General features: G+C 40.6%; 6 protein-coding genes and 1 pseudogene across 7 annotated transcripts; 4 read left to right on the forward strand and 3 right to left on the reverse strand.

Annotated features, from left to right (window-relative positions):
- LOC104752545 (la protein 2-like) lies at positions 65–2,655 on the forward strand. 2 transcript variants are annotated; one of them, XM_010474713.2, is made up of 11 exons: positions 65–281; positions 390–468; positions 583–738; positions 845–987; positions 1,087–1,235; positions 1,310–1,393; positions 1,512–1,582; positions 1,670–1,881; positions 1,974–2,118; positions 2,209–2,266; positions 2,410–2,655. In XM_010474713.2, exons 1-11 carry the CDS (start codon positions 69–71, stop codon positions 2,486–2,488), a joined length of 1,389 nt encoding a protein of 462 aa, XP_010473015.1. In that variant the 5' UTR covers positions 65–68; the 3' UTR covers positions 2,489–2,655. The 2 variants fall into 2 exon arrangements, with proteins under 2 accessions (XP_010473015.1, XP_010473016.1); XM_010474714.2 differs by having other exon boundaries at positions 67–281; positions 583–735.
- LOC104752546 (glyoxylate/hydroxypyruvate reductase A HPR2) lies at positions 2,708–4,261 on the reverse strand. The gene is made up of 2 exons (XM_010474715.2): positions 3,741–4,261; positions 2,708–3,339 (listed from the first exon to the last, which is right to left on the reverse strand). The coding sequence occupies exons 1-2, from the start codon at positions 4,161–4,163 to the stop codon at positions 2,821–2,823; spliced, it is 942 nt and encodes a 313-aa protein (XP_010473017.1). The 5' UTR covers positions 4,164–4,261; the 3' UTR covers positions 2,708–2,820.
- Positions 4,639–7,027, forward strand: LOC104752547 (rop guanine nucleotide exchange factor 12). The gene is made up of 6 exons (XM_010474716.2): positions 4,639–5,186; positions 5,267–5,383; positions 5,483–5,637; positions 5,728–5,802; positions 5,953–6,216; positions 6,312–7,027. The coding sequence occupies exons 1-6, from the start codon at positions 4,922–4,924 to the stop codon at positions 6,978–6,980; spliced, it is 1,545 nt and encodes a 514-aa protein (XP_010473018.1). The 5' UTR covers positions 4,639–4,921; the 3' UTR covers positions 6,981–7,027.
- Positions 7,212–7,564, forward strand: LOC104754061 (30S ribosomal protein S17, chloroplastic-like). The gene has a single exon (XM_010476220.2). It carries the CDS (start codon positions 7,259–7,261, stop codon positions 7,562–7,564), a length of 306 nt encoding a protein of 101 aa, XP_010474522.1. The 5' UTR covers positions 7,212–7,258.
- Positions 7,616–8,304, forward strand: LOC104752548 (30S ribosomal protein S17, chloroplastic). Its single transcript, XM_010474717.2, has one exon. It carries the CDS (start codon positions 7,657–7,659, stop codon positions 8,098–8,100), a length of 444 nt encoding a protein of 147 aa, XP_010473019.1. The 5' UTR covers positions 7,616–7,656; the 3' UTR covers positions 8,101–8,304.
- LOC104752549 (homeobox-leucine zipper protein GLABRA 2) lies at positions 8,524–11,894 on the reverse strand. The gene is made up of 8 exons (XM_010474719.2): positions 11,874–11,894; positions 10,979–11,096; positions 10,344–10,883; positions 10,165–10,269; positions 9,682–10,072; positions 9,311–9,582; positions 9,142–9,228; positions 8,524–9,071 (listed from the first exon to the last, which is right to left on the reverse strand). Exons 1-8 carry the CDS (start codon positions 11,879–11,881, stop codon positions 8,691–8,693), a joined length of 1,902 nt encoding a protein of 633 aa, XP_010473021.1. The 5' UTR covers positions 11,882–11,894; the 3' UTR covers positions 8,524–8,690.
- Positions 11,952–17,054, reverse strand: LOC109125200 (annotated as a pseudogene).

The raw sequence follows: 21,204 nt of genomic DNA on the forward strand, positions 1-21,204 counted from the left end.
TTTTTTTTGGCATTTTGCCGCCGATTTCGAAGAAGACGAGGCTGTTTGGACGCGGGGCTCAGAGTCTGATGGGCTTATCTCTCGAACGGAAGATTGGGCCTACCAAATGCATGGATGGGCCTAGCAATGTATGGATGGGCCTATTAATGTATCAGAGATCCAACCCTTTCAGTTCAGTAAACGTCCTCTCCTCTCTTCCTCTTCTCCGGCTTCTCTTCCGATTGCAGCAGGCAGCTATGGCTTCCTTCAACGAAGAAACCGCCAGGAAGTTGCTTACCCAGGTCTGCTGATTGTGATTGATTTCCTTCATTTTCATCTCTGATTTATTTCTCTCTCTCTCTCTCTCTCGTTTAACATTTTTTTTTTTTTAATCTCTGGTTGAATTGAAGGTGGAGTTCTACTTCAGTGACAGTAATCTACCCAGAGATGATTTCCTCAACAGGGAAGTCACCAAGAGCAAAGATGGCCGTATCCTATATAGATATAAACACACACTAGAGCAGTAGACTCAGTTTCTATTCATTGTACTTTGATTTTTCCTTGATACGCCCCGTATCTCTCTCTCTCTCTCTCTCTCTCTAGTGGTTAGTCTGCGTCTGGTTTGTTCCTTCTCTCGTATGAGGAACCTCCTCGGCCTCGGTAACAACATCAAACGAGAAGACATCCCTCTCAGAATTTTGGAGGATGTAGCTACTCTCTTGCGCACCTCTCATTTTCTTAAAGTTTCCAACAATGGTGGTAACTCATCTTTCTCGTTTCTCTTTGGTTTGCCAATTCCTTATATATTATGATGAATCATAATTCTTTTCTTCCACATCTGCCTACCTACCCTTGTTGCTCCAAGGACTAAGGATCGGTAGAGGAACTAAACTCACCAAACCGGAAGAGGTGCTTGAACAAGTCCACAGAAGAACCCTTGCGGCTTCACCTTTTGAGTACAGCATTAAGATGGACGATGTAGCATCTTTCTTCTCTCAATACGCCAAGGTTCTTCTTCTTCTTCTTCACATGCGTCTAATAATCATCAATCTCCTCCTCCTAACTAGCCTCTCATCTGATTTTTTTTTTTAACTGAACATTGTTCAGGTGAACAGTGTGAGGCTACCTCACCACATCGCAGATAAGCGACACTTTTGTGGCACTGCTTTGGTTGAATTCTCCTCTGAACAAGACACTGAATTTATTTTGAGGCAGAGTTTGGTCTATGCAGGCGCCGACTTAGTACTCATACCAAAGTAAGTTCAGGATGGTTTTCCTATGTAGCAGATATTGGCATTTACCTGACCATTCCTTCCTGTTTGCTATGCAGGAGTGATTTTGACTGTCAAAGAGATAATCTAATCAAGCTACTCGGAATATCAGGCTCAAGTCCTAGAGATACCTCCCACAATGAGTCAGTTTGTTTTTGTATCACCAAAACGCTTCTTGATTTATCAAGTGCAAGTTGGCTCATTTGTTTCTATCTACCCATATATATATATATATATATATATATATATATATTGCTACAGATTCGGCATAGGTCAGCTTGTTAAATTCACATTGAAATGGATAGCCAGTGGAGAAAATATAACGAACAAAGGTACTTTCTCGCTTCTCAAGATTGTTGTTGATCTCTATAAAAAAAAAACATGTGAACTGCTCTCTAAGCAACTGCTCTCGGTTGCAGAAAAACCCAGGACTCTGAATATTAACATCAGAGAGAAGGAAGATAAGGAGACATGCATTGCAGAGAGGTTGGAAGAAACTGATAGAAAGAAGGAAGGTGGCAAGGAGAGAGTTAACACCGCTGATCAACTTGCTGTTCCCCCATGGAACACCAGTGATTCTCTTGGCTCTGAGGTTCTCAAGGATGTATTTCAAAGATTTGGCAGCGTTAAGGTAAGTTGCAACCTTTTGTCCAACCACCAATCCCTTAGAAAAAAATTGATTGTTGAATGTTGAACAATCATCTTTTCCTGTGCTTATTGCAGCACATAGAATACTCTCGTGGATTGGATTCGGGTTACGTTTGTTTCATAGATTCAGAAACAGCAACGAAAGCCCGTGCAGCTGCGGAGTTTGTTGGAGGTTTAGTTGTAAAGAATAACTTCTCAATAGCCTTAGAAGCAGTGAATGGTAAGGTGGCAATCCCCTTGAGTTAGTCGTGCCAAAAAATGAAGTTAACCATAGAAACGCTTGAAATGACTGGTATACTAATGCTTTCAGGGGAGATCGAGAGAGAGTTGTGGAAAAGACTATCATCAGCTGAGCCGGAAGGAGAAGGGTATGACATCAAACCAAACCTTGTCTATTCATTGCAGGGAATAGACTTGGGACTTGGCTTGTACCAGAACAAATTTGTTCACATGTTGTCTCTGGTTCGAGTGTTCTAACTTAACTCCAAGATTCTTTGTTCATTTGTATCAGGAAAGAAGGTGACATCAAGGAAAAAGGCAAAGATTTCGAATCCGCACAACCAATCAAGAAGGCACGAAAGGAGCCCTAGTTGTAGTGTTGGTTTTTTTTGTTATGTCATACTCTTCTCTACTTTTATAGGGTCAGCTAATTCTCAACAAAATAGATATTTCACTTCACTTGACTATTATAATGTCTTCTGTGAGTAGTTTGGTAAACGGTATTTATCTTTTTTGGTTAACTTACAGTCCTAACTTATGCGGCACTCCTATACTAACTATTCTAAAACTTTGGGAAAAGAAAGATAAAGTAAGAGACATAAAACAGAGGTTTCGTTTAGCGTTCAAAATCCATTCCTTGTATACCAGTGTAACTTAGCTTATCAGTCTTTCAAAAGAAACCAAATCCCAAATGAATCATCATTCAGACCACCGGAGTGAGAAGTGACTTGCCAGAAAAGTGTGCTTCCAAGTTACCCACCACAAGATCGGCCATGGCATTCCGAGTCTCCACAGTGCCACTTCCCACGTGAGGGAGGAGAACGACGTTTTCAAGGCCAAAGAGCTCTTCGGGCACGTGCGGCTCTTTCTCAAACACGTCCAGGGCAGCCCCACCAAGGCGGCCTTCTGTTAGAGCTTTTACAAGCTCTTGCTCGTCAACATGTGGTCCACGGCCTATGTTTATCAGCACACCCTTTGGTCCTAAGGCATCCATCACCTGACGGTTGACAATGTGTCTGGTCTCGTCTGACAGCGGGCATGCCACCACGAGGATGTCAGAGTTTTTAGCGAGGTCAACCACCGTTGGATAATACTTGTAGGCTACATCAGGCTTCACTGTTCTGGAGTAGTAATTGATTGGGCAGCTGAAAGCTTCAGCCCTCTTTGCAATGGCAGTCCCAATTCTACCTAGACCAATGATGCCCACGGATTTTCCACTAAACTGAGTCAACAAGAAAGAATGTTAAAGCAGAGATAGAAGTAGAAGACCAAGATAAGCAGAGCTCTTTTCTAAAGACTAATAATAGCAGCTTAACACAACATATACGGGACCCGTTATCCACAATTAGGCCGTGCTAAGTGATAGAAGAAAAAAAGAAAAATCACTTTTCAACAAGCTACTGTGTCTAGTGTACTATGTAAATCGAATCAGCCCTTACGATCATTTCTTTTTTATCTAATCTAAACATCAAATTCATTTCCAACCAGGAGCGATCACCACTAACTTTGATTTCTTTTACATGAGAAATTCGATTTAATATATGCAGGCTTCGATCAATACTTTGAAAGAGGGTATGTGAAGAGAGAGAGAGAGAGAGAGAGAGAGAGAGAGAGAGAGAGAACCTTAGTGGTGAGTTTGAAGTCACCTTGCTTCCATTTTCCGCTCCGGACATAGCGATCGCACTCACATAGCCGTCGGAGGAGAGCGATGATAAGCCCAATCGCGAGATCTGCGACGTCTTCGGTGAGGACGTCGGGAGTGTTGGTGACGCGGATCCCTTTATCTTTGCATATCCCTAGATCAATCTTGTCTAGGCCGACGCTGAAGCTGGAGACAATCTCAAGCTTGGGAAGATCGTTGATGAGTTGAGCATCAGCGCCGGCAAAAGCATTTCCAACGACGGCGCGGATGGAGTTCCGATGTGTTTCTAGGAAGACGGATTTCTCAGGAGAAGTCCAGAAGCGAAGAAGGTTGAAGCGCTTCTGAAGCTCGTTCTCGAGGTACGAAGACATGGGGCACATCATCAGTACTCCGATTGATTCCATCTTTTCTTTCGAAATTCCAGACACTCTTCTCTCTCTCTCTCTCTCTCGCGTCTCCCAGAGATGATGGATGGAGTGGTCTGTAATTATCGACTGACGACGAGGACGATGCGTCTCTAACAGAGATATAATAATATGGGCCTATATTTCAGCCCATAACTTAAATTACCCACTATTAATGGGCTGTTAAGTAAGCTGTGTCGGCCGAATCTTTTCATAACGGACGACAGCATTGCACGTTTGATATTCATGCATATTTGAGATTCATGAACATATATATGATAAATTTGAAGAACAAAAGGAAAGACATTGTATGTGTATCAGTGTATGAACAACGTAGCCGTTGACAATGCAGAATCCAGTGAAATGGTTAATCACAATTCACATACTTTATCCTTATATTATAATAACACATTGATTCAAACACACCTCTCTCTCTCTCTCTATCTCAAATTATCAAATCCTAAATAATGATTAGTTAAAATTAAGAGGTGTGGTCTAAAACATGCGCCCCATGTCCCCTCATTCCAAAAAAAGAAAGAAGAAGCTCCACAATTTTCTCAAAGCCAAACTCACTGTAACAACAATTAGGCAGGCAAATCCTCTTTATTGTTTTGCCGCTCGATTAGCTTCTCCTCTCCCCCTCCCACTACATTTTGATTCTCCCTATCTCAAGAGAGGCCCCTTTTGATCCTCTCTATCTCTCTCCTCTCTAATTCTCTCTCTCTCTCTCTCTCGTGCTGCGATCAAAGGAACCAGTAATGGTTCGTGCATCAGAAGAAGAACAGGAAAGCTATAGGAGCAGGCTCTTTAATTTCAAATGGAGGAACAACGAAAACAACAATGCAACGAGACACGCCAAAAGTCTCAGCGTCGAGACAGGTCTAGATGAGGCTGCCACGGGGTCCAACGAGGCCGAACCGTTGACCATTATTCATCCTAGTAAGGGCCCGCCACTTTTAAGATCGGCTGCGGATGAAGCAGCGCTCGCCGCCGCACTGGCTAGAGAAAAGCAGCTTTTGGCAGGCATGTACTCTCTCTCTTCTCATGACTTTCCTGCTTTCTTATCTAGCTAACGTATGGCTTTGCGATATAATTAATGGCAGACATGGAGCAGATGAAAGAACGCTTCTCCAAGCTGTTGCTGGGAGAGGACAATTCCGGTGGAGGCAAAGGAGTATCCTCTGCTCTCGCCCTCTCAAACGCAATCACAAACATTGCAGGTAGCTGGATCATAATGGACCCGCTTTTCACTGTTCTTTTTTTTTTTTTAATTAACCAACCATCTGACGTCGACGTTTATATATGTGGTTGGTACGTAGCTTCCGTGTTTGGAGAGCAACGGCGTTTGGAGCCAATGCCTGCAGAGAGGAGAGCAAGATGGAGAAAAGAGATTGATTGGCTTCTCTCGGTGACCGACTACGTTGTGGAGTTTGCTCCTTCTCAGCAAAAAAATAAAGATGGGACCAATATGGAGGCATGTTACTTGCTTACCTATCTACCCTTCATTTGGTAAAACATCCCATGATTCCTTATTTTTATTTATTGGTCTTTGATGATTTAACAGATAATGACCACACGCCAACGTACTGACCTACACATGAACATCCCCGCATTGAGGAAACTGGACGCCATGCTCATCGTAAGGACCTCTCTAGCTCTCATCTCCTAATTGAAAGGCCATATATATATATATATATGAGTTGACCAAGTACATTGTGAAGAAACAAATGTCAGTGCTTTAAATAATTCCAATTAGAATCATGATCCAGCTTTTAATTTCTCTTCCTAGGATTGTCTAGAAAATTTCAAGGACCAAAGCGAGTTCACCTATGTTTCAAAAGACTCCCCTGACTCAGACAGTAAGAGAAACGACGAAAAATGGTGGATTCCGACAGTCAAAGTTCCGCCAGATGGTCTATCAGAAGCAGCTAGAAGTTTCGTGCAGTACCAGAAGGACTGTGTAAACCAGGTTCTAAAGGCAGCCATGGCCATCAACGCACAGGTTTTGTTCGAGATGGAAATACCTGAGAGCTACATCGACTCTCTCCCTAAGGTATAACCAACCACACAATCCAGTTTGTTAATGGAGTATGAGAGAATAATACTTACTCAGAATTGTGTTTTTTTATTTGGTTTTGGTTTGTACAGAACGGGAGGGCGAGTCTCGGGGATCAGGTGTACAAGAATATAACGGTGGACTTCTTTGACCCGGACCAGTTCCTGAACAGCATGGACATGTCCTCGGAGCACAAGATCGTCGACCTCAAAAACAGAATCGAGGCATCAATCGTTATATGGAAACGCAAAATGGTTTACAAAGACAGCAAGTCATCGGCACCATGGGCGTCCGGAGTGAGCCTGGAGAAGCGAGAGGTCTTCGAAGAGCGGGCTGAGACCATTTTGCTCATCCTAAAACATAGATACCCTGGGATTTCTCAGTCTTCACTTGACATCAGCAAGATCCAGTTCAACAAGGACGTGGGTCAAGCGGTGCTGGAGAGCTACTCGAGAATACTAGAGAGCTTGGCGTACACGGTGCTGTCGAGAATAGACGATGTTTTGGAGGCAGACAGAGCGGTGAACAAGAGGAGCACCCCGATTGAATCAGAGGACGAGACGCTGGTCGGGAGCATGACGCTGTCGGATTTCATGGGATGGGACTTCGATCAGGCCGGTCAGGGGAACGGCGACTTAGAGTCCAAGAAGGATGTATCGGATGATCCGTTGGTGAAGGAGAAGCTGAGCGTAGTGACCACAAAGAAGACCTCATACCTAGAAACCCTAGGCGGCGTCAAGAGTCCAACGGCCCGGCATTGATAGTAAATGTGGTGGTGGGGGAGATCTAGGAGAAGGGGCAAACAAAAGAGCGAGGAAGACAGATAAATTAAATTAATTAATTCTTTTTAGGATTCAAAACTTTTCAATGGGCTTTGTAATTCCTTGTTTATAAAAAACCCCCCAATTGGGCTTTAAAACTAGGCCCATTTTACTGTAAACCCATTTTTAACCAATTCATCTGTATGTATATATGAATGTAAAGTAGCCTTATCTTCTTCTTCTTCCAAAACCCAATTCCTCTCTGGGGATAGATAACGATGACGTCCCTAACCTCATCTCTGCAAGCTCTGAAGCTTTCGTCTCCCTTCGCCCATGGCTCCACTCCTCTCTCTTCCCTATCTAAGCCCAATTCGTTCCCGAACCCTAGAATGCCGGCTTTAGTTCCGGTCATCAGAGCGATGAAAACGATGCAGGGGCGCGTGGTGTGCGCAACCAACGACAAGACTGTGGCGGTGGAGGTGGTGAGGCTGGCTCCCCACCCAAAGTACAAGAGGCGAGTGAGGATGAAGAAGAAGTNAAAACCCCCCAAATTAGGCTTTACAATTAGGCCCATTTTACTGTAAACCCATTTTTTAACCAATTCATCTGTATATATGAATGTAAAGTAGCCTTATCTTCTTCTTCCAAAACCCAATCCTCCTCTCTGGGGATAACGATGACGTCCCTAACCTCATCTCTGCAAGCTCTGAAGCTTTCGTCTCCCTTCGCCCATGGCTCCACTCCTCTCTCTTCCCTATCTAAGCCCAATTCGTTCCCGAACCCTAGAATGCCGGCTTTAGTTCCGGTCATCAGAGCGATGAAAACGATGCAGGGGCGCGTGGTGTGCGCAACCAACGACAAGACTGTGGCGGTGGAGGTGGTGAGGCTGGCTCCCCACCCAAAGTACAAGAGGCGAGTGAGGATGAAGAAGAAGTACCAAGCTCATGACCCTGATAATCAGTTCAAGGTGGGCGACGTTGTGAGGCTGGAAAAGAGCAGACCTATCAGTAAGACCAAATCATTTGTGGCGCTCCCTGTCGTCGCCAGGAAATCCGGAGCCGTAGCCGGAGGAGATGGCCTCCTTGGCATTCCCTTGGAGTCTCAGCAGCCTGCTGCTTAGAGCATTACTATTGTCTTTGTTTCTCTCGGTCGGTAAAAGCTGTCTTTCTTTCTTTCTTTTCTGTTTGCCTTCCGTTTCCGATTCCGATGATGCTCTGCTTCTTCTTCTGTTTGTTTGTGTATCCCCAACTCTCTGTAATCTATGGAATGCTTTTGTTATTTCAATCTGATTTGTTTCCTTAGTAGTACCAATTTGTTTTGCCTGACCTGCGTCCTCAGTTACATTTAGAATGTGAATGATGTTTGTGTTGGCAATGTCTTCGATTCTAACTACTGTTATCTGTTCTTTGTCTGTTGCAAAATATAAATATGCCTTTTCGTGGATGCTGGATTGCTGGTCTAACTGATTCCACTTTTGTTTTGGTTCATAATTGAGAAAGGAATCTGAGAGTTTTCATTCGCTGCTTTGTGGACCAAATATATATTTAGTGTTGGATAATAATAGGTAATAATATGATTGCAGAAGAGAGAGCTCGTCCTCGTTTTTGTACAATACTTAATGCAATGCTATACATTATCATATACTTATATAGATAGTAACATCTTCTTCTTCACATATAAGAGTGGGCACCTGTTGTGAGTGAGTTGTCATCAACAATCTTCGATTTGTAGGCTTCTCTTAATGTTGTGTAGCGTAACAGAGACGAGGTTTGTGACGGAATCCACAGACTCCATATTCAGTTTTGCTGCAGGAGAAGGGTTGATGAGGGTTTGGAGGGCCAGTGTGAGGAGAGACCCTCCTTGGCTATTTCTGTCATCTTGTGTTGTCGTGATTACCAGTGGCCGTGACTCTACTCCATCGGGTATGATTGAGAATCCACAGGGCAGGATTTGGATGCTGCTTGAATCATGTCCCGCGAGCACCAGCTGCGTCGTGTTTATATCTACCGGAGCGTATACCACCACCGACTCGTACGAGTTAGTGCAGCTGTCTTGCAGCACCCATATGCTCTTTTCCCTCGTTTTCACTGTCTGGAAATAGACATCCAGATTATGGAAGCCGAGACCAATTGAAAGAATTGTGCAGACAAAATAAGCCTACCTGGATAGCCACTGAGTTGCCTCTGTCTTGTCCCTTGGATAAGCTTGCAATAGACTGGACATGCGCTCCGTTCGACAAAGCATCCCACTGATGATGATGTATAGTTAGATATATGAGTGGAAGCCCGTTTTATCGTTTGCATAAAATGTGTATGGGTTTGAGAATGTACCTCATGGCGACGAGCTTCATCTCTAAAGAAATCAAAGAGAAGAGTTGGGGAAACAGGTAACCAGAGGGAAGAAGAAGCGCAGACAATGACTCCCGTGGGTTCCCCAGGATCATGGAGGTTCTTCCTGGAAGAAACTCGCATGTCTTGACCAGTTTTTGTGGTGATTTTTGTCCATTGATGGTAGCTTGATGCAGCAATGGCGCGGTAGAAGCTTTGTGTCATCCTTTGCGCCATCTTCAGCACGCTCTTTCTCCCGGCCAGTGTTGTAACTCCTGCTCATCAGCAGACCGAGAGAGTTTAGAAGTAATGAAGATATTATATGTATCGAAAGACAGAGATAGTAAATGGAGGATCCAGGGATATAGACAGACCGAGAGAGTCCTTGGTGGGGACGTTGGTAGCCATGAAGAAGACGAGGCGTTCGCAGTGGAGCTGAAGTGTGGCGACCCAGTGTCGAGCCCCAAAGGCCAAACCGGTGTTGACTAAGGAGCGGAAGAGAGGCTGAACTGTGGAGGCAGACACGTCAAGGTGCTCCACCCAGGTGACCTTGGAGTGGCCGTTGGAGGTGTCCTCAATGATGCACCCTGAGGGCAGTTTTCGGCATTTAAGCAGAGAAGCCTCCTTCTCTGTGTTGCTGTCCTCCACGGACACCGAGACGTCCACAATAGCCCATTTCTCAGGGGTCAGCTGCCGGCAGCTTCTCACGAAGTACACTTCTCTAGTGGGAACGACCGGAGTGAGCAGCTGCATCTCCCCAAACATCTGCCAGTCCATCCCCATGTATCAGCTCAGTAGTCGTCATTATTAAGTTTCACTTTTTGTATGAAATATATAAAGTTGACAACGTAACTCACCAACTGAATGGCACCGTCAATCCGTGAAGGCCCTTCACCTTGACGGATTACATCAACAGTCGCCGCCTTTGAGACCAAGCACGCAAACATCTCTTTCCATTGCCCCTGCATGCACATCAATTAATTTATTGCATCCTTTAATATAACTAGTGATAAAAGTGAAAATAAAAATTAAGTACCACGTCCATGAAACTCTGGGCAAGTTTATGCGCGTCCATAAACACAATCCCCACATCTCTAGATGCTTCGATGGTCTTCCTTCCAGGCAACGAAGAGGCTTGAGCTTGAGGAAACTCCTTGAGGTACTCATCGTAGTTAAGAATCTCACGGCCAGTCTCAACGCTGCGGAGCCACAGAGGTTCGCCGGAGGTGGCCATCTTCTGGAGTTCAAGGGTGGCTCGGTTGGCAATCTCGGCGATGCGGGACTTCTCCAGGGCAAATACGCCAGTGTAGAAATCGAGAGATCCGAGACGTTGTTCTTGATCTTCGGAGCATGAAGCCTGCAGGGGATAGGGAGTGCGACCGAGAGCTGCACGAAGTTTATCAAGCTCGGCTTTCAGTTTGGAGTTTTCGAGATGGAGATCATCGGGGCCTCCTCCGCAGTTGGGGCAGGAGGAATTAGCCGCCTTGGAAAACGACTCTCTCATGGCTTTGTTTTCCTCTCGCAGCTTCTCCAGCTCAGCCTTGAGCAGCGAGTTCTCGTGCCGTTCTTGAATAGCCTGTTCAGTGTTATTATTTTATAGCTACTAATTACTGCATGCATGGTCTTTTAATTTATTCTCACAATCAATAAATGTCACGTAGATATACATACCTTGATCTGGGTGCGGCGATTTTGAAACCAGAACTTGACCTGGCGAGGAGCCAGTCCTAATTGCTTGCTTAGCTGCTGTCGTTGCTTCTCGTCCGGATGTGGTGTCTCTTTGAATAGCCTGCAACCTCATCAAATAATTCAGAGACATATTAATTATTATTTACATGTGTTTGTTGTTTTCTAAATTAAAGATGAAACTAAATCTTACATATGCAAGCAACTGAACCCTAACTATACCATTAGGCTTTAATTATGATCGAACGAAACAAATTAACACTGTATCGTTTGACCCTACATAGTGTAGTATAATTACAACTAAAGTCATCATGTCTGGAGAAGAGGGAGAATTTATAATTAAGACAAAGCGTAGGCAAACTATGCAACTAAGGGCATAGAAATGATCAATGCTGGATATATAGGATATATATATGATATATCATCATCGGCAATAGATGAATACATTTTTAAGTATAGGTGTGAAACTAATGAAGAGGCGTAAATTAACGTGTGAATATGCTGCTCTTCAGCGCAAGACACCATCATCCTTCCACTAAGTACTACTTATATATAAAAGTAAGAATATATGGAGATATGTGTTACATGAAATAAAACACACACACACACATATATACATTTATATATATATATATATATATATATTTGGGAGGAATAAAAAGAGGGGAGCTAGGGTGGAGATCTAGAAATGAACAGGCACAGAAGGCAAAAAAAAAAAACCAACTAATTAATAAATAATGAAGTTCCTTGTTTGAAACCCTAATGAAGTAATATCGGATCATCCCCTAGTGAAACTATAATTAGAAGTGTGGGATGAGAGGGGTGAGGCATAAAAATGATAGAGAGGAAATATTAAAAAGGGTTAAGAGAAAGAACGTACGCTTCCATGTGTCTGATCTGATCGGTGNTTAACTCCTGATCATCGACAGACCGAGAGAGTTTAGAAGTAATGAAAAGATTATATGTATCGAAAGACAGAGATAGTAAATGGAGGATATCCAGGGATATAGACAGACCGAGAGAGTCCTTGGTGGGGACGTTGGTAGCCATGAAGAAGACGAGGCGTTCGCAATGGAGCTGAAGTGTGGCGACCCAGTGTCGAGCCCCAAAGGCCAAACCGGTGTTGACCAAGGAGCGGAAGAGAGGCTGAACTGTGGAGGCAGACACGTCGAGGTGCTCCACCCAGGTGACCTTGGAGTGGCCGTTGGAGGTGTCCTCAATGATGCACCCTGAGGGCAGTTTCCGACATTTAAGAAGAGAAGCCTCCTTCTCTGTGTTGCTGTCCTCCACGGACACCGAGACGTCCACAATAGCCCATTTCTCAGGGTTAAGCTGCCGGCAGCTTCTCACGAAGTACACTTCTCTAGTGGGAACGACCGGAGTGAGCAGTTGCATCTCCCCAAACATCTGCCAGTCCATCCCCATGTATCAGCTCAGTAGTCGTCATTATTAAGTTTCACTTTTTGTATGAAATATATAAAGTTGACAACGTAACTCACCAACTGAATGGCACCGTCAATCCGTGAAGGCCCTTCACCTTGACGGATTACATCAACAGTCGCCGCCTTTGAGACCAAGCACGCAAACATCTCTTTCCATTGCCCCTGCATGCACATCAATTAATTTATTGCATCCTTTAATATAACTAGTGATAAAAGTGAAAATAAAAATTAAGTACCACGTCCATGAAACTCTGGGCAAGTTTATGCGCGTCCATAAACACAATCCCCACATCTCTAGATGCTTCGATGGTCTTCCTTCCAGGCAACGAAGAGGCTTGAGCTTGAGGAAACTCCTTGAGGTACTCATCGTAGTTAAGAATCTCACGGCCAGTCTCAACGCTGCGGAGCCACAGAGGTTCGCCGGAGGTGGCCATCTTCTGGAGTTCAAGGGTGGCTCGGTTGGCAATCTCGGCGATGCGGGACTTCTCCAGGGCAAATACGCCAGTGTAGAAATCGAGAGATCCGAGACGTTGTTCTTGATCTTCGGAGCATGAAGCCTGCAGGGGATAGGGAGTGCGACCGAGAGCTGCACGAAGTTTATCAAGCTCGGCTTTCAGTTTGGAGTTTTCGAGATGGAGATCATCGGGGCCTCCTCCGCAGTTGGGGCAGGAGGAATTAGCCGCCTTGGAAAACGACTCTCTCATGGCTTTGTTTTCCTCTCGCAGCTTCTCCAGCTCAGCCTTGAGCAGCGAGTTCTCGTGCCGTTCTTGAATAGCCTGTTCAGTGTTATTATTTTATAGCTACTAATTACTGCATGCATGGTCTTTTAATTTATTCTCACAATCAATAAATGTCACGTAGATATACATACCTTGATCTGGGTGCGGCGATTTTGAAACCAGAACTTGACCTGGCGAGGAGCCAGTCCTAATTGCTTGCTTAGCTGCTGTCGTTGCTTCTCGTCCGGATGTGGTGTCTCTTTGAATAGCCTGCAACCTCATCAAATAATTCAGAGACATATTAATTATTATTTACATGTGTTTGTTGTTTTCTAAATTAAAGATGAAACTAAATCTTACATATGCAAGCAACTGAACCCTAACTATACCATTAGGCTTTAATTATGATCGAACGAAACAAATTAACACTGTATCGTTTGACCCTACATAGTGTAGTATAATTACAACTAAAGTCATCATGTCTGGAGAAGAGGGAGAATTTATAATTAAGACAAAGCGTAGGCAAACTATGCAACTAAGGGCATAGAAATGATCAATGCTGGATATATAGGATATATATATGATATATCATCATCGGCAATAGATGAATACATTTTTAAGTATAGGTGTGAAACTAATGAAGAGGCGTAAATTAACGTGTGAATATGCTGCTCTTCAGCGCAAGACACCATCATCCTTCCACTAAGTACTACTTATATATAAAAGTAAGAATATATGGAGATATGTGTTACATGAAATAAAACACACACACACACATATATACATTTATATATATATATATATATATATATTTGGGAGGAATAAAAAGAGGGGAGCTAGGGTGGAGATCTAGAAATGAACAGGCACAGAAGGCAAAAAAAAAAAACCAACTAATTAATAAATAATGAAGTTCCTTGTTTGAAACCCTAATGAAGTAATATCGGATCATCCCCTAGTGAAACTATAATTAGAAGTGTGGGATGAGAGGGGTGAGGCATAAAAATGATAGAGAGGAAATATTAAAAAGGGTTAAGAGAAAGAACGTACGCTTCCATGTGTCTGATCTGATCGGTGGTGTGGCGATGATACTTCTTCCTCTTCCTCTTATTGCCTTTGTTGCCGTCGTCGTCCTCCAAGTCCTCGTCGTGATCCTCACCCTCCAAGTCCTCCTCTGATCTAGATCTCGTGGGTCCTGAGTTCTCGCTGCTCATCTCCACTGTACGATCCTCATCGTCAACTACCCTTCTGCTCAGAAAGTCTTCATCGGCAGGGTCGGTGTTGCCGGAAGATGCATTTCGGAATATCCCAGCCTGTACGTGTAGATAGTCTCCATTAAAATCAATATTAAAAAAATTATAGTATTATGTTTATGTGAGTGTTATACAGAAAGAATTAGAGAGAGAGGGTATAAATATGTACGAGAGAGAGGGAGAGGGCTGGAGATGAGAAAAAATCTTTGGTNTTAAGCTGCCGGCAGCTTCTCACGAAGTACACTTCTCTAGTGGGAACGACCGGAGTGAGCAGTTGCATCTCCCCAAACATCTGCCAGTCCATCCCCATGTATCAGCTCAGTAGTCGTCATTATTAAGTTTCACTTTTTGTATGAAATATATAAAGTTGACAACGTAACTCACCAACTGAATGGCACCGTCAATCCGTGAAGGCCCTTCACCTTGACGGATTACATCAACAGTCGCCGCCTTTGAGACCAAGCACGCAAACATCTCTTTCCATTGCCCCTGCATGCACATCAATTAATTTATTGCATCCTTTAATATAACTAGTGATAAAGGTAAAAATAAAAATTAAGTACCACGTCCATGAAACTCTGGGCAAGTTTATGTGCGTCCATAAACACAATCCCCACATCTCTAGATGCTTCGATGGTCTTCCTTCCAGGCAACGAAGAGGCTTGAGCTTGAGGAAACTCCTTGAGGTACTCATCGTAGTTAAGAATCTCACGGCCAGTCTCAACGCTGCGGAGCCACAGAGGTTCGCCGGAGGTGGCCATCTTCTGGAGTTCAAGGGTGGCTCGGTTGGCAATCTCGGCGATGCGGGACTTCTCCAGGGCAAATACGCCAGTGTAGAAATCGAGAGATCCGAGACGTTGTTCTTGATCTTCGGAGCATGAAGCCTGCAGGGGATAGGGAGTGCGACCGAGAGCTGCACGAAGTTTATCAAGCTCGGCTTTCAGTTTGGAGTTTTCGAGATGGAGATCATCGGGGCCTCCTCCGCAGTTGGGGCAGGAGGAATTAGCCGCCTTGGAAAACGACTCTCTCATGGCTTTGTTTTCCTCTCGCAGCTTCTCCAGCTCAGCCTTGAGCAGCGAGTTCTCGTGCCGTTCTTGAATAGCCTGTTCAGTGTTATTATTTTATAGCTACTAATTACTGCATGCATGGTCTTTTAATTTATTCTCACAATCAATAAATGTCACGTAGATATACATACCTTGATCTGGGTGCGGCGATTTTGAAACCAGAACTTGACCTGGCGAGGAGCCAGTCCTAATTGCTTGCTTAGCTGCTGTCGTTGCTTCTCGTCCGGATGTGGTGTCTCTTTGAATAGCCTGCAACCTCATCAAATAATTCAGAGACATATTAATTATTATTTACATGTGTTTGTTGTTTTCTAAATTAAAGATGAAACTAAATCTTACATATGCAAGCAACTGAACCCTAACTATACCATTAGGCTTTAATTATGATCGAACGAAACAAATTAACACTGTATCGTTTGACCCTACATAGTGTAGTATAATTACAACTAAAGTCATCATGTCTGGAGAAGAGGGAGAATTTATAATTAAGACAAAGCGTAGGCAAACTATGCAACTAAGGGCATAGAAATGATCAATGCTGGATATATAGGATATATATATGATATATCATCATCGGCAATAGATGAATACATTTTTAAGTATAGGTGTGAAACTAATGAAGAGGCGTAAATTAACGTGTGAATATGCTGCTCTTCAGCGCAAGACACCATCATCCTTCCACTAAGTACTACTTATATATAAAAGTAAGAATATATGGAGATATGTGTTACATGAAATAAAACACACACACACACATATATACATTTATATATATATATATATATATATATTTGGGAGGAATAAAAAGAGGGGAGCTAGGGTGGAGATCTAGAAATGAACAGGCACAGAAGGCAAAAAAAAAAAACCAACTAATTAATAAATAATGAAGTTCCTTGTTTGAAACCCTAATGAAGTAATATCGGATCATCCCCTAGTGAAACTATAATTAGAAGTGTGGGATGAGAGGGGTGAGGCATAAAAATGATAGAGAGGAAATATTAAAAAGGGTTAAGAGAAAGAACGTACGCTTCCATGTGTCTGATCTGATCGGTGGTGTGGCGATGATACTTCTTCCTCTTCCTCTTATTGCCTTTGTTGCCGTCGTCGTCCTCCAAGTCCTCGTCGTGATCCTCACCCTCCAAGTCCTCCTCTGATCTAGATCTCGTGGGTCCTGAGTTCTCGCTGCTCATCTCCACTGTACGATCCTCATCGTCAACTACCCTTCTGCTCAGAAAGTCTTCATCGGCAGGGTCGGTGTTGCCGGAAGATGCATTTCGGAATATCCCAGCCTGTACGTGTAGATAGTCTCCATTAAAATCAATATTAAAAAAATTATAGTATTATGTTTATGTGAGTGTTATACAGAAAGAATTAGAGAGAGAGGGTATAAATATGTACGAGAGAGAGGGAGAGGGCTGGAGATGAGAAAAAATCTTTGGTGGGTTGTTTCGAAGACATCTCGACGGCCATTGACATACAAAATCCAATCCCTTCTTAATTTGCTTATCTTCCCCTCTTTCTCCTCGCACTTCCTCTTCCTTTTATATATCTCTCTCTCTCTTTTCTTTTTAAAATATATTCCTACCAACAATAAATGTACTTTTTTGTATAGTATTAATTAATATATAAGCTATATATGATCGATCGATGGATGATGATATAGCCTCTTCAATTCCAATTTTATAAACGGTCGTTCTTCAGATACTTTCTTCCATTTCTCTACGTGCCGCTTGACTTTTAGGTGCCTGTTTAATTTTATTATAATTAGTTTTTAATAATTTAAGATACCCATCTTTTTAATTAGTTCTTTTACTATTTTATTAAGTATTATTTATAATATTGACTACTAGCTTCTTCAATCCGACAACTGATTAGTTTAAAACATGGCCAGCTACAGAAATTGCAGCCAACGATCGACTATTCATTTTGCTCTATAAAATATAATTCGATTATCCTATATATATCCAGCAAAATTTAAATTTGAATATGGAAAATCCCCCCTTCCATTAATTAATTCAATTCAGTTACTATAGTTTTAAATTTTAATTAGTACTAGGTTTTGAACCCACGCTACACGTAGATATATTTGATATATTTTGATGAAAACTATATATGATTGATGACGGTAGTAAAATATTATCTTATTAAAAATTTAAATTAGTATTAAGTAAAAAGTTAAATTTCAGATACACAATTTTTTTAAATATAAAAATCAATTGTGTTATAAAATCAAATCTGATTAAAAAAAAATCATGAATTTAACTCAACATCCAGGCGAGGCGAATCAAACTGATGACCTCACATATCCTAAACCATTTATTTGGCCATCAGAAAAAAACAAAACAATTTTATTATCATGAATTTAACTCGTTTTCATATTTAATTGATCGCTACCACCTATGTTTTCGTGTTTTTTATTCAATGTTTTCTTATTTTTCATATTCTTTCTTGTCATTTCTATTGTCAAATTTTGTGGTAATCGTCATCATTTCTTTTACCGTATGGTTGTTCGCTATATTCTTTTTCTTCTTCATCCTCGTCAACTTCTTCACTTTCTTCCACTAAAAAACCTTTTTTTTTAGACTACCACACAACTTGTTAATCCATCAAACTCCAAGAACAAAATCATTTCTTTTCTCATAAAAATATAAAATAAGATAAAAAAATAAAAAATTAATGAGAAAATATAAACTTATCTATAAAATCATACACAAAAATATGTTTTACAGCTCATAAGAAAAAAGCACAAATGTATATAAATAAGATAATTTATGTTTTACATAAATATTTATAATATTTTAAACTTTTAAAAGGTTTCGAAATATAAATTTTGAACCTTTTAAAAGGATTCCATATTTATAATATTTTAAACTTTTAAATTTAAAAATTATAATATTTAAAAACTTTTTAAAAGCTAAATATTGAATTTTTTAAAAAGTTTGAATATTTATAATATTTTAAACTTTTTAACGTTTTAATTTGATCAAATAAAAAAACCGGATCAAACTAAATTAAACTTTTAAACTTGGACGCCTAATAAATCAAGATTTCTTCTTCATTCGTTGTTGGAAGCATATTAATCTTATTTATACTGGTTCTGAACCATTGTCTAAAAATTTTCTAGCCGATGTGGGATATTATTGTACATAGTTCTTTTATTTCCATAAATTTAAAATTTTCCTTTTTCTAAAAATTCTGGAAATTTTAAAAAATGTTAATGAATGACATGTCAAATCCTGATTGGTTGTTTAAAATAATTCTTAATATAGAAAATTCTGAAAATTTTAAAAATGTTAATTAGTGAGGTGGCTAATCTCTATTGGTGGTTTTAAAGCTTAGGTGGACGCCTTAAAAAGCTTATAGGTCCTACTTTTTATTAGTATAGATAATACATGTTTTTTGAATAATTGTGTCCGCACAAGAACTGAAGGATTGTAAATCATGCGAGGATAGAGTTGAACTTGAACATACATGCATACTTCATTTGTTCCTAATAGATTGATGTTATAGAAATTATTTTTGTTTCTCAAAGATTGATTTTGTAGATTAAAAAACTAAAACAATCATATTACTTTATGTTTTTTGACACATGTCATTTATCAATTAGTTTATGGTTTTTCTATCTACTAAAAAGTAACTGTAAATTAATTTACAAATTAGTTTATGGTTTTTCTATCTACTAAAAGTAACTGTAAATTAATTTACAAATAAAAATTAAACTTAGTATTAAAACATAACAGAGGGAGAGGGAGTATATAAGTAGCTGGCTATGCATGCCATTAATCATGAATTGTTATCCGTTAAAACTACATATATAATGACGTTGCTAAATACAGTTGATTACTGTAGACAGTGTGGGGAGAAGGAATGAGAATAAGGGGCCGGCGCGGCGGGTTGCATGATTGATTTTTAAGGGTATAAAAACAAAATACGAACTTCTCCCTGTCTCTTCTTTAAGTGTGTAGAGAGAGAAAGAGAAAGACATATTTTGTCAGATTATGATTTCTTAATTAATTGGTTTAATACTTTAATTTAAATCTATCTATTCTAGAGAGAGAGAGTTGACCGTTAGATACTGGGGATGGACTCAACTAACTTTTAAGCACCTAATTTTCCAACCGCATTTTCTGCTTTCTTCTTCCCTCCTTAATTATCATCTATCATCATCATTACTCTTATTTTCATGACTTGTCTTTATTTATTACTTACTACTATATACAATTATTTATAATTTAATACAGTGTATGTACGTACTATAGTTTATCTATTATTGTTGATCAGATCACTTCTTTCAAACAATTGGTAACTTGTGCAAAACGCTAACATCATCACATCTTTGGTTTTAGAAAATCTATATACAATATATATCTACAATATACATGCATATACTTATATTGTAAACTCGGTGTATATATAGTACGCAAGTAATTGCATTATTCGGCGCATAGGAAACTGGAAAAAAGCATTGGTAAGAGAGATTGATGACTACAGAATATTACAGCTGCTACATGGATGGTAAACCTTAATTAGTTGATTAAATGGCTATATAGCTAGCTTGTGCTCCAGGCCATATTAATATATATACTAGTATATATTCCTGGAATCCAAATCGAATCTAATACACTAGCTAGTAGCAGTGTAAATAAACAATATTAAGACGACTAACGGTAAAGGCATGATGAGGGGAAGGAAGAGTTGTTGTTAGAAAGTTAAAAATATGGATAGAATAGAATTAAGAAGAAGCTAAAAGGATGACGTGAGGGGGGGAAGCGGAAAGAGACGTCGGTCAGCGAGAGAAGGGCATTTGACCGATCGTTACTCATTAATTTCAGCGACCTTAAAAGGAAATGAATGCTCTTTATGGGTTTGCCTCCAACCCCTTTCCATTTTCTCCACCCTCTCTTTATTACTTACTTACCCTACCTCTCTCTCTCTCTCTATATATATATATATATGTATAAGAAGGCCACTCATACATGCACATGTGTATATACATATTTAACAAAATCAAATTTTGTTTCTCTTATAATTAATTATATCGCGACTTAAAGATTTTTACAGTTTCATACATTGATCGATACTATCATTTATATGTGTACGCAAACTCCATAACATATTACATATTCACAAGACGCATGCATCACAGCATGCAACTACATGGTTTGTAGTTCATTCACTTACAAATTAACAGTATATATAGAGAGCTAGTCTGATACCAAAAAAAAAAGTATAGAGAGCTAGTTCGTACGTTAATTAAAACCTATACATACGTACATTTGATGGAGAACAGTAATATATAATACTATAACTAGCTAGTGGACTAAATAAATATACGTATATCTGCAATTCAAAAGCTAGCTAGTTTCGTCAGTCTTTTTTTTCTTTGTTAGTCGTACGGTCGATGGAATTGTTAGTTAGGAAAGGTAGATACATAATGTATAGAGAGAGAAGCAACCATAAACATTTACGGTTCACCACATGCTCTTTAATTAAATTAATGCCTCCGAACCTCTCCTCCGCTAGCTCTATCTATATTAATTACTACTTAAATACTGCCTAATTCCTTTTTTCATCTTTTCATTCCTTTTGGCTGCTCTCCTCTCTCAATTACATACTTAGGGTTTTGCGTAATAAAACCTTTCTTTTTCTTACGATTAATATTTTTACCCATGTTGGCAACCTCCAAAACGAGTCCTCTTTTGGCTTATTTTAGGCGGATATTAATTGAAAGCA

The sequence above is a fragment of the Camelina sativa genome, chromosome 16 (assembly GCF_000633955.1).
Source record: "Camelina sativa cultivar DH55 chromosome 16, Cs, whole genome shotgun sequence".
In the NCBI taxonomy this organism is placed as follows: domain Eukaryota; kingdom Viridiplantae; phylum Streptophyta; class Magnoliopsida; order Brassicales; family Brassicaceae; genus Camelina; species Camelina sativa.